Below are 17117 nucleotides of genomic sequence, written 5' to 3'. Positions count from 1 at the left end.
TACACGTTTCATCCTAGTATTAAATTGTGTTTCCAGTTATATTAAATTGTGTTTCCAATTACAGGTGCTTACTGCATACCAAGTACATGCTAAGTACCATATTTGGGGAAGGATAAAAGAAACTTTTAAAATGAGAATTGGGAGGCGCTTGGGTGGCTCAGTTCGTTCAGCGTCTGACTTCAGCTCAGGTCATAATCATACAGTTCGTAAGTTTGAGCCCTGTGTTGGGCTCTGCTGACAGCTCAGAGCCTGGAGCCTGCTTCAGATTCTGTCTCCCTCTCCTGTGCTTGTTCTCCCACCCTCTCCCTCTCTCAAGAATAAACAAATATTTAAAAATAAGTAAATAAAATGAGAATTGGTACTAGGGTTTTAGCAAAGAATATAAAATAAAGGTCTGAAGGGTGAAAGTTTTCTGTGACTATTAAAGAAATTAGTTTTGGTCTCATTAAAATATATGAACTCTTGGGGCTCCTGGGTGGCGCAGTCGGTTAAGCGTCCGACTTCAGCCAGGTCACGATCTCGCGGTCCGCGAGTTCGAGCCCCGCGTCAGGCTCTGAGCTGATGGCTCAGAGCCTGGAGCCTGTTTCCGATTCTGTGTCTCCCTCTCTCTCTGCCCCTCCCCCGTTCATGCTCTGTCTCGCTGTCCCAAAAATAAATAAAAAACGTTGAAAAAAAAATTTTAAAAAAAATATATGAACTCTTTGTAGAGCAAAATTTAAACACTGAGAAAGTAAGCAAATACATTAGCTCTAATAGGTTCAGGGGCTTTTTGATGGTACAATTAGTTTAAGTATGTTTTCATACCCAGTGTTTACTTGATGACCTGTTGATGGTTTTGTACAGTGGGCTAACATGAGATCTTAACCGTTCCATTGAATGTAGACTTGTTAGATTGATTCTCAATAGTAGTAATTCTAAGCATCTTTAATTCTTACTGAGCCCTTCCCACTGCTAAGGAGCAAAGTATTTTCGCATACTCTCTTGTACTCTACAGATTACTGTCTTTTCAGCCTGCTTGTTGAAGTCTTGGCTCTAGTAAATATGTCTGCTGGCTTTTCTGCTAATGCCCTGTGGGTTGATTCCATAAGTTAAAATCTGTGACTGTGAGTAGGGTTTGTTGGAGTTTACAGTAGCTTCTATCTTACTATACTTACCTGATGTTAGGGTAAAGATGTTCTTTCTTCCTTGGGTTTACCATACAGGGAATTTATCATTTTCCTTGACAGGTGGTAGACAATTTAGAGGGTTGGAAGTGTGTTCATTTATAGTCTGTCTACAGGAAGTATACTGAAAATTACTGCTGTAATTTACATGTCAACATGGTCTGATTTTTGTTTTGTTTTATTTTGTTTTGCATTTTATAGGAGGCTTAGATAGGGATGGCTGTCTCCAGCCCATCCTTCCCCCTTATCTTTGATCTTTTCTTCCTAAGTATTATATATATATATATATATACACACACACACACATATATATGTATGTATATACTGTATATGAGGAATGCTTGAAATAATTGAAATTAGTAAGCTTGGGGGAAGGAGAATGGGGATTTTCTGTATTAAGTTTTTAAATTATAAGCATTACATAGAATCCTTTTTTTTTCTTTTAAAGTTAAATGTACATAAAGCGAAAAGTAAAATGTTCCTTCCTTTCCCTCTCCTTATCCCCCTCCATTCTAGTTGAGAGAAAAGGTTTTCTGGGGGTTTGTTTTGTTTTTTGATATGGAAAGTTTTAGAATAAATGGAAATTTTAGGGGTAGTTAATCTCTGTTCCCAGGAGGCCTTATCTTGGAGGTACTTGAGAAAGGCAAAGGCTGTCAGAACTGTTTCCCCTAGGCAGGAAGTCTTCCTTCTTGTGTTACCTCGGTGCCTAACACAAAGCTTAACTCACCAGGAACTCAGTGAACAGCTAGGGTAGTACAGGCACATGTCACAGATGGAAGAGTGGATCACGTTCCTGGATAACGCTTTGTCTTTCTACTTGCTCCTTGTATCTCTCCTCTTTCCCTCTTTTCTTACTATTTTCTGGTACCTTAATTTGTCCTTACTTCCTTCCTCTCCTTTTTTGGTGGCTTTAGCTAGTGGCTCAGAGCAGGGGATCAAGGTTTTGACGTGCTGTCTACTAGACTTTCTACTGTAGGATGAACATCTGTAATTAGAAGAGAAATACAGGTACCTTGCTTTACATTACAAAGTAAAGTTCACATAACTAAAAGAATCAGCAACTTCAGTGCATAAGTGACATGTGCTTTTTATAACTTTCAGAGGTCTTTGTAGCCTGTGTTGCTCATTGTGATCTTTATTTACCAAAGAGGGATAAAGCTAGTGTTTAGAAAGGTGCTTTTAAAAGTATCTTGAGATCTAATAGGACACCTCTAAATTAGGTGGTGACTGAAATTCTTTTAGAAATAGGAAACAGTGTTGTGATATGGGTAAAAGTGTGATTATTCCAAGCTTCAGGATATTACTGTACAAGTAATAAACTCCCAAAAAGAAGCAGTGAAGTAAAACATTTATAACAAGAGTAGGGGTGACCTGCTACAAAATCATGGCTCATATGATCTCATATGTTCTTTACTCAGCCATGTACACTGATGATGAGCTGTTTCACATGACTGATAATGCAGAAGCTTCTGTCTGAAGTCATTTTTTTACCCAAGTCTAGACTTTTAAGTATCTGGACTAATTGTTTTTTTAATATTACAGATGACACTCTACATGTACGAAGTGAGAGAGCATGCATACAAATACCAGGCATTGGTGTCAGTACATTATTCATATAAATTTGTTTGATTCTCATAAAGCCCTTTCAGGTAGGCGCTATTATTATCCCCATTTTATGGATGAAGAAACTGAGGCAAATTGAAGTTAAAAGCTTATCACTCATTTTCACTTAGATAGTAAGTGGAAGAGCTAAGATTAAAACAGAATCAGTTTGGGGGCACCTGGGTACCTCAGTTGGTTAAGTGTCCAACTTCAGTTCAGGTCATGATCTCATGGTTTGTGAGTTCAGGCCCCACATCAGGTTCTGTGCTGACAGCTCAGAGCCCGGAGCCTGCTTGGGATTCTGTGTCTCTCTGTCTCTCTGCCCCTCCCCTGTTCGTCTTCTCTCACTCTCTCAAAAATAAATAAAAACATTAAAAAAAACAAACAAAAAAACAGAGGCCATTTTGTTCCAAAGCAGATATTCTGCTCCTTCTGGGTAATCTACTAAAGCAAGGGTCAGCCAACTTTTTCCACAAAGGGTCAGATGGTAAATATTTTTACCAAGTAATCTCTGTTGCAACTGTTCAGCTCTGTGGATATAGCATGAAAGCAGCCATAGACAGTCCAAAAACAAATGTGCTTGACTATGCTCCAATAGAACTTTATTTGTAGACACTGAAATTTGAGTTTTATGTATTTCCACATGTCACAAAACATTATTCTTGATTTTTTTTTTCACCATTTAAAATGTAAAAACCATTCTTGGCTCATGGGCCTTACAAAAAGAAGCAGACTGGACTTGTCTGTTCATACTGTACTATTTTTGTGTGAGATATTAGGATAAAGTCCACTAATTTATTCATCCATGCAGGAAAGAGAGATCAGGTATCATACTAAATTCTAGGTTACCAAGGATGAACAAGAACAAAACCTTCCAGTTCCTTTTGCCATTCCACTTAAGTTCTACTTCTTCTCATGTCTGCTTTTTTTAAGAATTTATCTTTGGGGCTCTTGGGTGGCTCAGTCACTTGAGTGTCTGACTCTTGGTTTCAACTCAGGTCATGATCCCAGGGTTGTGGGATTGAGCACTGTGTTGTCGATTGAACCCTGCTTAAGATTCTCTCTCTCCCGCAGCCCCTCTCCCCACTCCCTCTCTCTTAAAAAAAAAAAAAAAATTCTGTTTTACTTCCTGTCCGTTGCATGTACCAGACATGTTCATATTATCCGATTTAATCTTCATAGCCAGTAGTGTTATCTGTTTTATAGTTTAGAGAAGTATAAAATAAAAGAGCCTAAATAGGCAGCCATTTACACACAGCCAGGTGAGAAGTAGAGCCTAGATTCAAATGCAAGTCTGTCTTAGGTTTAGGTGTTTTTTTGTTCGCTTCACTGCTGCTTCCTCTTTGCTCCTGGGAATGTATGAAGCTATGATGAAATGCTTTTGACCCTGTCTAAAGGGAATTTGTGTATCTCACTTCTAAAATGGCATGCTTATGTTTACTCCCCTTCCATTTGCCCTGACTCTAGCTTTCAAAGATGCTATCTATACAAGTTTGATAGAAATGTTAAGATGTTTCTTGGTTTCCCAATCAAGGCAGCAAAAGAAAGAAAGAAAGAGAGAGAGAGAGAGAGAGAGAGAGAAGAAAGAAAGAAAGAAAGAAAGAAAGAAAGAAAGAAAGAAAGAAAGGAAAAGAAACACAGAACAAGTTAATAATTTAACTAGTAGAAAGATACACTGATGCATGGGAGGAAGAGAAGAAAACCCATGTCCTTTCCTGATGCCCTCTACTGCCTCTCAAGTCTTGAAAGAATAGGACTGTGTCCTTAGCACGCTCTGAGAAAGAAATGGGTTCCAGATGAGTCTTTGGAATTATTGATGATTCATAGGGGGCCTGGAGTAGATTTTTAGGACAGTTCTTTTGTGGATAGTACCTGAAGAAGACAAATGATAAGCAGAATTGTTCATGTTTAGTTTTAAATAAGGAAGTGAACTGATGTGTTCATGAGTGACAGTTTAACCTCCTCATCTTTGACTACTTATGGGTTTCCAAGAAGCTTACTATCCTTTTCCCCATGGCAGTGGGAAATCCCAATTACAGGTTGTAGTTCCTATTAGAAAATGGAAACACTCAAGTAGGCTTGGCTAAAATAAGATCTGGGACTGAAAGCAGATGTCTCTTGAGTTTAACTACTGGTTTCCTTGTAATTCCCTACTACTTTATTATAGTGGGGTCTGTATTTAATGTAACATTTAATATTCTGTAACATGGAATATGTCATTTCTGTAACACATAGCATTAATACCTTTAATTTGAAAATTGCTGAAGTTTATCATGACAGACTTCAGATGCATATACTAAATATAACTAGGTGTACATGAAGCTAACTTGATACACCCTTCAATGGGATTTATTAGGATAATTATATCCAAAACTACCAGTGCAACTGCTTTGTACTTAAGGATCCCAGAAAATGGCACCCTCTGCGGTGGTTTATTTTTAATGAATAATTGATTAATAATTTGTTATCTAACATTTATTTATAATATGTTATGTAATTTCTAATAAAACTTAGTGTTTAACTTATAATCTAATTAATAACTTAATTACTGATGTTTTAATTATTTTTTATTCATCCTGTTGGTAAGGGAGGGATTTCTGTCCTTCCATTATGGAGATGGTCAAACGCATGACACCCGACAGATGAGATTGACAACAGTTGGTTGGTCACATATACAGGGGAGGAGGACATAGCCCTCCACATAGGCCCACACTGAGCTTGCACTTGGGAACAGAATGAGTCACCAGGGGCCGTGGAAAGCAGGCTATACAGTATCAAGATAATGGGTCCCCTTTGGTTCCCATGGGAGGATATGATTGGCTGGTTTGAATAATTCCATATGTTGGCAAGGAACTAAAATCCTCTACTCAGGTGTAGCCAGAACTGCCCCTGTGATTAAAAAAAAAAAAAAAAAAAAAGGTTGTTTGGCTAAGGCATCCTATCTGTGGGAACAGAATAGGAAGGGCAACTTGCAGTCAGGCTGTTTGGCATCCTCTTCATTTTCCATGGATGTCAAGACAGAATACAATAGGTATTATACCATAGTAGTTTCATACTGACTCACAGTCAAGAGCATAGCATGGGCAGAGGGATGATCATATTTTCCAAAAGACCCACCACCTTTTCAGTGGCTGTTAGGATTATGATAAAGAGATATTGGCAGGAGCAATGTGGCATGTATAGTAGACAGAAAAACACATGGTCATCCTGATTAAGAAGATAGTCAAAGGATGAGGTGTTTATGTCTTCATCAATGAGTCCCACTTCTCTGGCCCAGCTGCCCGACTAGGTTCCCTACTCTAGTGTTGGAACCTGGCAAAGCCAAGGAGAGGAGTGGGTATCCCCATTTCCTATCATAGATGGATGATTGTCTTTTCTGCTGTGGCTGCCCTCCAAGAGAGGGATCTGTCTCTAATTTGGTAGACACTCTTAGCCTCTCATCACACAGAAATCCCCACCACCACCCTGCCTCCAGCACCTTCCACAACACTTCAATTCCTACCTCCAAGCCTTTGCTTATACTGCTTCCCTTCCCTCCAACTTAGGATGCCTTTGCTCCTCTTTATTCATTGGAGTCTTTCACGTGCTTGTGCCTTAAATTTCTGACTGCCCCAGCCTGCATGAGGTATCTATTTCTCTGGTTCTGTAGCCCTTAATGTCTGTGCACTGACTTTAACATTTAGCATGCACTAACTTTTAGTTGTACTCTTCAGAAAATAGTCCCTGCCTTTATCCTAATTCTTGTGGTATTAATTCCTTCTGCCTTTATCTGTATAGAAAAGTTTCACTCAGCAGGTAAAAAGAGAAGCAACCAATAGAATTTACAGTTTGAATATTAACTAATTCTATTAGATTATCTTCATCCAGCCCCTAAAATAATATGATACATAGTAAGTCCTCAATATTTATTGAAATAAATGGCATAGCAGTTTTATATTTTTTAAAAATATGTAAAAACGTGTGTAAATATGTGTGTGTGTAAATGTGAAGCATCCATGTGTGTATGTGTGTCTAAATATGAAGCACCCTCATGTAGCCCTCCCAACCCCTTTATTTCTAGTGGCCTTTATTTGTGTGGTACTAATGAGTTACATAAAGGGAAGAAGGGATGTTGGGTCAACCCTAACTTTATTGAAAACTATTTTTCAACACAATAAACTTTGCTACAATGACAAAACTGGATTGGCAACCTGCTATATTTTATTTGGAAGCATTTCTGCCACCCACCCCCCCATCTAATATATTTTATTTATTTATTTTTATTTTTTATTTATTTATTTTTTTTTATAAATTTTTTTTCAACGTTTTTTATTTATTTTTGGGACAGAGAGAGACAGAGCATGAACGGGGGAGGGGCAGAGAGAGAGGGAGACACAGAATCGGAAACAGGCTCCAGGCTCTGAGCCATCAGCCCAGAGCCCGACGCGGGGCTCGAACTCACGGACCGCGAGATCATGACCTGGCTGAAGTCGGACGCTTAACCGACTGCGCCACCCAGGCGCCCCTTATTTATTTTTATTTTTAAATTTACATCCAAATTAGCATATAGTGCAACAGTGATTTCAGGAGTAGATTCCTTAATGCCCCTTACCCAAATAGCCCACCCCCCCCACCACAACCCCTCCAGCAACCCTCTTATATTCTCCATATTTAAGAGTCTCTTATGTTTTGTCCCCCTCCCTATTTTTATATTATTTTTGCTTCCCTTCCCTTATGTTCATCTGTTTTGTATCTTAAAGTCCTCATATGAGTAAAGTCATATATTTGTCTTTCTCTGACTAATTTCGCTTAGCATAATACCCTTTAGTTCCATCCACGTAGTTGTAAATGGCAAGATTTCATTCTTTTTGATTTCCAAGTAGTAATCCATTTGTGTGTGTGTGTGTGTGTGTATACACACATACATCACATCTTTATCCATTCATCCATCGATGGACATTTGGGCTCTTTTATTTGGAGACATTTCTAAGCTTAATAGAATGCTTTTCTGTTTGTATTAACAAAAATTCTTGAAAAGTATTTTAGGGAATCATTCTCAAACCAAATTTTAAGAAAGCAAAATTGCTGGTAATTAAATGTTTGGTATTTATTTTAGCTAGTGCTTGTATCAGGAGACATTTTTATCACAATCTATTCTTCTCCACCTAGGAGCAGCTCATGATTGAACCAGATTCTCCCAGCTAAGCTAGAGTGACAAGAGTGCCTATTGGACTGTGATCAGCCTCAGGCTCCTCTTATGACATCAGGATTGCACCAGGAACCCTGGAGGGCATGATCATCCTTATTTACAGGCTAGGAGTTCTCCCACAACCCAGAGTGCTGTGGGAGATGCCTAATAGTATGGTGCTGTTCGCTGTGGCATAGTCAACAAGTTGTGTGGTTATTCTGTGGCCCGTACAGAATGTTGAACAATCCCTTTACAACTTCTTCTTCTCTCTCTTTTAAGTTTATTTTATTTTGAGAGACAGGGAGAGAGCGTGCATGTGCGCACGAGCGGGAGAAGGACAGAGAGAGGGAGAGACAGAAACCCCAGCAGGCTCATGCTGTCAAGTGCGGAGCCCAATCAGGGCTTGATCTCAGAAACTATGAGATCATGGCCTGAGCCCAAATAAAGAGTCAGACGTTTAACTGACTGAGACATCCAGGCACCCCTTTTCCATTTGTCTTTTAAACCATTTTTGGAGTAGTCCTGTAATGACTGTATCTTAAATAGCAGCCTCGGGGTACTGATCCTGATTTTGTTTTTAATTGTCAGTCTGCAGTTTAGAGAATCCTAGTAACAAATGCGTATCTAGGGAAGGAAATGGAAATGGTATTTAAAAGGTTAAGGTTGCCCCTGGAAAATGAAGTGGGCATGTTTTTCAAAGTGCATCACTAAAGCCTGGTATTCTTTCTTGACAGTGTCACCTCAAATCAGCTTTTAAACCGTCCTTCAGTTTATATTTCAAGGAAGCTGGGTATTTCTCTGTGGTTTCTTTTTTCTGAAGCCATAGAATTCCAGCTTGGTAGTTTTAAAGGCTTGGTTGTTAACACCTCTAAATTCATGACCCAAAGAGTAAAACACTAACCGTATGCATTTTATGCTGCAGGTTTCTTTTTCATTTCCTTTCCTTTTTTGGTAACATACTCCTGCTGTGCTATCCCTTATTGTAGTGATTTTATTTGTATTGTATGTTTTATTAATCAAAATGTTTAATTCAAGAAATTTAATGCATTATATACATGTGTGAAATTAAAGATTATTTTTACTGAAATCAAGATAATAAAATCCATTAATGTTTAAAATGAAAATAAAGTATGTTCTAACCTTTAGTCTGTCACTCAAAAGAAGATTAAAGATTAATATATATTTAAAAACTAATGTATATACCTTTCTTTGAGGGGAAGGATTTCTGTTGTTACACTATAATTAGAGCATCAGCCATCCACGGCTTACATATTACTGAAACATTGACGTTTCTTTTTAGTTAAAGCAGTTAGGAATAGAGAAGACCTAGCAGATGATCTGGTTTGCCTCTTAGCACGTAGAGGTCACACTTGAAGAACCTGATTTTTGTTGAGGTCAGATAAGTTTGCTGCAGACTCAGTGTTATCTCTTGGCTTTTATGCTCTGTCACCCTGGCTCTGCACATACTTAACAATAATTGTGCAAGAGCCTACAGTTGGAAAACCTAAAAACATGCCACAAATATATGCATCTGTCGTTATTCGAGGATTAAAATGGCCACATATACCCATTTACAGTTGTGCCATATTCCCTAAGAGTAGTAGAGAGATAACTTACTCATTTTAAAGATAGTTCCCAGGAAAATCATCTGAGTGGAAAATGGAGAAAATTCTCCAAGTACTGGGTAATTGAAAAGAGGACATGAAAACAAGAATAAGAGTGGTTTCTAAACCGTTTTTTATTGATTTGATTTATGGTTTTCAACCCGACCCCTAAATCAAAATTCAGTAAAGGAGCTGAAATAACAGAGTAGAACATTTTCTGGTGAAACTAAATGTAAACACTTTCCTGGTGAAAATTGTGAACCAATATTATGTAGTTAGCATGTAATAATACATAACTTATTAAAAAACATTTTTATGTTTCTATGTAGTGTTCATCCTTCAAGTGCTTAATTAACAGTAGTTTTTTCTGTTCATTCTGTGATGAATATGAAAGCAGCCAAAGGAAACACATAATCACTAAGTCATAATGAGACAGCATTTGTAGGAGAATTATAACAACATCCTGAGGACTAGCAGGTTCTGCTCAGTTTGGTCCAGGAGTGGTAGAAAGAGGAAGAGAAAGATCTCAGAAGTTCAGATTTACATGTTGTGACTTGAAAATTAGAAAGAAACTTTGAAGGTGAGGACACTGGAATAACCTTTTTCTTCAAGTTTAGGAGGAATTACATGGAACATTCTATGTTTCGGGGGCTCAGATAAGAGAGGAAGAAGATAACTAGATTCATCAACAAAGAGGACAGGATTCAATGCTTTGAAAGTGCTCCTCAGTTCACTGTGCTTCTCCTTTTCCTTTCTCTGTTCTCCTTGTTCTCCCCTCCCTTTGCTGGAATTTTTCAGGTTAATGGAGGTTCACAAGGATGTTTTGTTGGTGATGTCTGGCTCGGCCTTGTGCAGTTTTATGTTCTGAAAAACTCTTAGGGGAGATAGATTAAATGAGTCTTTTTAAAGAGACAGTTCCTTCTAAAAGAGAAACCCTCCTTTGTGTGATATCTTACCTAAAAGAGAAATTTCATGTACTTACAGGGGAGGGTGTACTGTGCCTATATAGCAAATAACATAAAAAATACATAATTAAAAAAAATTGTTTTTACAGTTTATTTTTGAGAAAGTGAGTGTGATTGGGGTAGGGGTAGAGAGAATCCCAAGCAGGCCCCATACTGTGAGCACAGAGCCTGACGTGGGGCTTGAACCCACGAACCATGAGATCATGGCCTGAGCTGAAACCAAGAGTCGAACGCTCAACCAACTCAGCCACCCAGGTGCCCCCCAAAATACGTAATTTTTTAAAAAGTGATGGCGTTAAGTAATCAGATGTGCAGATCCAAATGTGTATGTAGATCCTTGACGTGTGGAATTGAAGACAGCTGCCTAATCAGTGGGAATTTACTTCTGGCTTTACTTTTCTCTGCCCTTACCTCATCCAGACTTGGAAAGGATGGCCTGGGGAGGTAGAGCCCAGTCTTGATTCTTTTTGGGTTGTGTTTGCAGCTTACTTTCCTTTTACTACGATTATCAAATTGTGAAATAACCAGGCAGGAAATTGTGGAGGAAACACTATGTCCTGTTCCTTTAACCCGCAAGGCTGACAGTGTTAGGACGATATCTTCCTGACAGTGGGAAGGAAATGTAAAGAATAGATGAGCCCCAACTCAATGACTGGCATCAGTAAGAAGTCCATATTTCATTATCTGAGATCTAAAGTTATCTATATAGATTTGAAAGCTGCTAAGAATTATGTAGGAAAATAGATTAATCAACAACTTTTCTCTGTTTGAACATGTAGACACAAATGTGTAAATATGGATGCTAAATGCCATCTTTCCTGATTTTGCTGCCAAACCCGTTATCTTTTCTTTAAAATCATATCCCTTGTTAAGAAATTTCTGTTTCAATTGATGTCCCCCTCATTTTGCTGGTGACTTGAAGGAAGACTCCGGTTTTTTCCCTACCTCTTTACCATAGCCCTGATGAAGTTTTTAACTCTTATATCTAGCCCTTCCTCTTAATTCCTGATGTAGCCAACCTCATTCAGGCTGTCTATACTGTTGAAATTACCTCTCAGATCCCTATCCACTTCTGTCCCTGTGCCTGCCCCATTCAGCCCCCATTGAGTTACAAGATTAGCCTTCCTAAAACCTTGCTTTGCTTTGCTTTGCTCACATTCCTCCCTTGCAAGCTTCAGAAATTGTAGATGGTCTACCATTTACTATCCAGATACGTAGGGAGCTACTTTTACTTCAATTTAATCTTTTGAGATCAGGGGGACCTCACTGATGCTAATTAGGGCTATCCTTTTCACTGTTTGGGTGGGGGGACTGGGGCATGGGCTGGGCCTACAGGCCTGGGTTGATGGAAGGGATGTTGTTCTCTTTTCTGTTGTCATTAATGGGAGAGAAGTATGGATGAAGGAAATCTTTGAGGTCTACTGGAAGATTTGAGTCTTCTTGTTGAAGGCCTACAAGCTGAGTATGGACTCTGCTATTGTTCATGACCCTTGACAGGCTAGTACCTGTTATCTTCTCCAAGCTTGTTTTCCAGTATGTGTAGGAGACTCCTGCTGCAGCCTGAATGTTCTTTTTGTTTTCTGAAAACAAATATTCCCACTTCCACACCATTGAGTATGATGCTTAGGATGCCCTTTCTCCTTGAAACCATACACTATTCCAGTATTCCCCCCCAAACCTTTCTTTATGATCACCACTGCCATAAATACTTACCATCTGAACGTCTGAAATTTGACACTCTTTGCTTTCTAATATAATTTTTGTTTACTCACTAAAAATTTACTGAGGGCCCGTTATGTGTCAAGCAGGATCCTGGGGGTTCAACTGAAAAAGACCATTTTCTTGTCCTTAGGAGTTTACATTTTAGGGAGGGAAACAAATATATCACCATGTGCAGTTGAATGAGATGGTGTAGGATTCAGAAGAGACAAGTAAACCAATGTGGTTAGGGAGGGGTTGGTCAGGGAAGGTTTTCTGTAGGAAAGCAACTTTCAGAACTAACAACTCCCAACATTTTATGGCAGCTACGTTTTGATCCATGTCCTTTTAATACTTAAAGCTTTTTTTTTTCTTGTCCTTAAATTAACTGTTGTAAATATTTATATCCCTAACAGTTGTGGCTACTAGCTTCCTACTGTATCCTTAATAATGGCTTTCCAAATGTTGGACCAGGAAACACCTCTCAGCTCTCTCTTCAGACAAAGTAAACCTAATTTCCTCACAGGCGCTACAAGCTCTGTTACTGATTATTCAAAATTTTTATACTGTTGAGTCTAAAAGAGTGCACTGATTCAAAAAACCAAATTACTGGGATCTTGTTATAACCAGACTGTGATTCATTGCAGCAGGGTGAGGCCTAAGGCTTTATATTTCTGAAAAGCTTCCTGGTGATGCTGAAGCTGGTCATAGATTGAATGTGTTTATGAGTAACAGGGTTTTAGAGGACGAAAGATAAAGAATTAAGATAAAAAGAAGTGAAGGTACATTTTCTTTAATTTATATGGATGGATCCTGCAGTCTGTGCATCCTGTTAACTTTAATTTATGCTAGCTAATTTAAATCACCTAATTACCCAGCTGGGTTGGGCTCCTGTCCCTGCAACCAGAGACAGTGAATCTTGCCAGTGATCTGACTAGAAAGCTTCCATTCTCCACCCCCACCTCCTCCCTAGAGAGTGAGTCTCCTCCATGTCATGGGGAGCTATGATAAGGCACGCACCCACCTAGTTGAGGCTGCAATATGATTCTCTGAGGCCCTCTAGCTACTGAATAATAAGGAACCCCTGTCTTTGTCAGAGGGAGGTGTTCCTTTTGGCATTCTGCCTTCACCCAACTGGTTTGTGTAACATTTGAGTTCCAGGAATGGCATCTGAGGCTAGTCTGTATCCTACAATGTGTAATCAGGAAATGGCAGAAAATTCATCTTTAGCTTTTAAGATTCCTGTTAGAAATTTTCATAACTTGTAGGAGCCTTGGCAGTTGAATGACCTGACCTTGATCTGTAAAGGGGCCTGCCAGGGTGAAATGCAACTCTCTTTATTCCGTGTGAGTGTTTCTCCTGATGATTTTCTGTGATCTTTTACTGACTCTTCTGCAGATATTCTTATAGACTGCAGACAGGAAAGCAGTTGCTACAGATAATTTCTTCCTGAGCCTTTACAACCAAAGTTAGAAAGAATTATTTCTGTTGTCTTCCTGGAGAACTTTGCTGTGGAATTCCCCCCTACAGACTGGATTGCAACAATAGCTCTTAGATTCAAGAGATCTGTCTCAATACAAAATGGGAAATGTTGATGACGTCAGGCTGGCGAGGCAGAGTTGGTAAATGAGCTGGTACAGTGGTTTTCAAACTTCCAACATGTATCTCCTAGGGGCCCTGCCCCCCTAGAGTTTCTGATTTAGCAGGTCTGGATCAGAGCCCAAGAATTTTTAACATCCTTGTCCCTTCTCATATCTTATGATGTGGTTACATAAAAGGAATTGTTGATAATCAGGGAGGTTGGGCACATGTTCATAATAGCACATGCATGGTTTATTGTGTTCACCGTCATTACCTCCCAATTCTGGTAGATTTATTAGTTGCTTTAAAACAAACAAACAAATAAACAAAAACTGAGACCCAGGGTAACACCACCTTTTCTAATGTTCCTGTTTAGCCAGTGAGTGCCCTTTTGTGGTAATACAGTCCATATCCCATGAGGCTTCTTGGTTTATAGGGGTAGAGAGACCTGATCTTTCCGAGTAAGGAGATATGGAAGCATAGGATTAGGGCAGCTAGAAAACTTGCTTCTCATCCACCTTCCTATCATGAAGATACATGTTTTTCAAGATGTTTATTTTAATCTCAAGATGAGTTTGTGTTTTTGACAGCTGGGATAGGAAAGAGAGGGGAATTTTGGTTGCTCTGGCTATTTCCATCCCTGTGTTTACATCCCTTAGGTATACCTGGAATAAGATGGTTGATCATGTTTGTTTTTTGGTAGTATTCCTTGTTATTAAAGGTGACTAATGCAATACTTTTTATTGAAACAGTTCTGGAACATCCCAGGAGGGACACAACGATCTTGACCTTGGTCTTGGTGAACTTCCTTCAGATGAGGAAGAAGACCTCAACAGTTCTGACGAAGACGATGTCAGCTCTAATTCTAGTAAAGGGGACCGTGACCTGGGAGACAAACAGGTATATATTGGTATTTAATTGTTTCTACTTTTGTATTTGTTGGTCTCTCATGTAATTTGGAGATAATATTTATCAGCATGATAGGCACAAAATCCCTAGTTAATTTTTTCTTAAAACTTATAAAACATTTTCTTTTTTTTAAAAAAAAATTTTAAGTGTTTATTTTTGAGAGAGAGGGAGGGGCAGGGGTAGGGCAGAGAGAATGGGAGACTGAGAATCTGAAGCAGGATCCATGCTGTCAGCACAAAGCCTGACATGGGGCTGGAACCCACAAAGCATGAGATCATGACCCGAGTTGAAGTCGGAAGCTTAACTGACTGAGCCACCCAGGCGCCCCCTTTATAAAACATTTTCTAATTCAAATTTAGTTCTTGGTATAATATAGTGCCTAAGATAATCATATTTCTAAACGCACATCACTTAGAGACTAGTAATTTTTGAGAAATTATTTTTGGCAATGTCCATTGATTTTCTTTTTGATAATGAAAATCCCCTCTTAGGATTGTTCCTTGAATCCAAGTGAGTCTACTTGAAAGAAAGGAATTAGATGCATTTCAGATTTAATGAAGTCTTTTCAGAGATAGAATAAAGACTTGTTAATAACATACTGGGATTTCCTTTGAAGTGAGTCAGTTTTTGTGTATTTACACTATACATGAAACAAGATTGTCCATGTGTTGTTAATTATTTAAGATATGTCAATACATGGAGGTTTATTATATTGTTTCTCTAGTTTGACATGAGTGCTTCATTTTAAATATATTTTTTAATAAAGACATACTTACAAGGGGAAAAATAGTATATTAATAATAACCCTAAAATGTGTTGGAATGTTACAGCAAAATAGAATTTGAAAGGATCCGCATAGCAAGCGTATCAAACCATAGAGAAGAAAATCCCTGTCATCCAACTTCTATGCCATAATTTATCAATCCATTGTTTCCTGTTTAATATATTTTTGCTTTGTTTAAATTTATTTCAGCCTTAAATGAACGCCATAAGTTATGTAATTATCTTGGTTTAAATCCCAGCTCCAATACTTAGGAGCAGGGTAGATAACTTTGGGCAAATTACTTAATCTCTTTAAGCTAAAGAGCCTCCATTTTATGAAGAAAAGAACAGAATTTATCTCAGATAATTGTCAGGACTAAATGATCTGATATGTGTAAAGCCTTAGAACACTGTTCAGTACATGGTAGGAACTCAATGATTATTTCTTGCAGTATTTCATGCTGCAAAGTACTGACTCATAAGAGTTGGGAGTAACCACTAGAAATTATTTAGCCTTAAGGCAGGTGAGTTTGTAAGATACCTAAGACAGATTGAGTGACTTCTTATAGGCCCACAGCATCCCTCAGCAGTGTGTAGGTTTTACTTTGATTATTAAGGAATTCCTCCTATGTTTTACTGGTAGCTGCCATCTCTGATTTGAAAGCTCATTTTCCTTGTTACTGTTTCATAGATATAGATTCTACAAGTATTTATAAAATACTACTTCCCAGATATACCAGACATAAAAAGTATGTACAAGACATAAAGCAGTGCTTAAGGTTTTTGCTCTTGAACAGCTTACATCCTAACGGGACAAGAGGGGCCATATATGCATGAAAACAGTGAGATTTTCAGATAATTACATGCTGTGAAAAGAATAAAACAGAGCAATGTGCTAGAAACTGAGGAGGCTACTTAGAGTAAAAGCCTCTAAGAAAGTGATATTTGAGAAATAAATGACTGGAAAGATCCAAATCCTTCGGAATTTGGGGAAGAGCCTTCCAATGGTCTTCTTCTCAAAGGACTATAATTAAATCAACCTTTACTATCTTTGATAAGCTGCAAGTTCTTCTTTTTCTAACAAGTACTGTTTCCTATTGTTTGCATCTGTTTTATTTCTCTTGTTCAAACCCTTTTGATTTCTCCCCATAGTTCTTGAAGTATGGTAACCAAAAGCGGTATCCACATTCTACTAGGGATCTCACTGACATATGCGTAAAAGAACGATTTCTCTCTAACCCTTTTGTATTATGCATCTTTCCACCACATCCGGTCACAACACTGCCTGGTTGACTCATTTGTTTTGTAGTCATTGGAGACTTCCAGAGTTCCTTCCTTTGTATTTGTACTGGCCTTTCCTTTCCCTTCTGGTATTTATATTATTAGTTTTTGTCTTTAGTTGTGCCACACTGCTGTTAAATATTTTTCTGTTTTTAAAATGAGATTATTTCTGGGGTGCCCGGGTGGCTCAGTTGGTTAAGTGTCTGACTTCAGCTCAGGTCATGATCTCACGGTTCATGAGTTCGAGCCCCACGTCGGGCTCTGTGCTGACAGCTCGGAGCCTGCTTCGGATTCTGTATCTCTCTCTCTGCCCCCCCCCCCCCCCAGCTCACACGCTCGCTCTCTCACTCTCTCTTTGTCAAAAATAAGTAAACATTAAAAAAAT

At 38.6% G+C, this 17117-nt stretch overlaps 1 protein-coding gene across 4 annotated transcripts in view; it reads left to right on the top strand.

Moving 5' to 3' along the window:
* FGD6 (FYVE, RhoGEF and PH domain containing 6) overlaps positions 1 to 17117 on the top strand; it is a 117546-nt gene that overhangs the window by 21996 nt on the left and 78433 nt on the right. For all 4 annotated transcript variants that reach the window (XM_019835364.3, XM_003989119.6, XM_019835363.3 and 1 more), the window contains exon 3: positions 14533 to 14680. In XM_019835364.3, coding sequence (XP_019690923.2) covers positions 14533 to 14680 — 148 coding nt within the window. The remainder of the gene's footprint in view (positions 1 to 14532; positions 14681 to 17117) is intronic.

This window comes from Felis catus, chromosome B4, assembly GCF_018350175.1.
Source record: "Felis catus isolate Fca126 chromosome B4, F.catus_Fca126_mat1.0, whole genome shotgun sequence".
Classification (NCBI taxonomy): domain Eukaryota; kingdom Metazoa; phylum Chordata; class Mammalia; order Carnivora; family Felidae; genus Felis; species Felis catus.
Note: the sequence above shows the minus strand (reverse complement) of the source record. Positions and strands in the feature narration are given on the sequence as shown.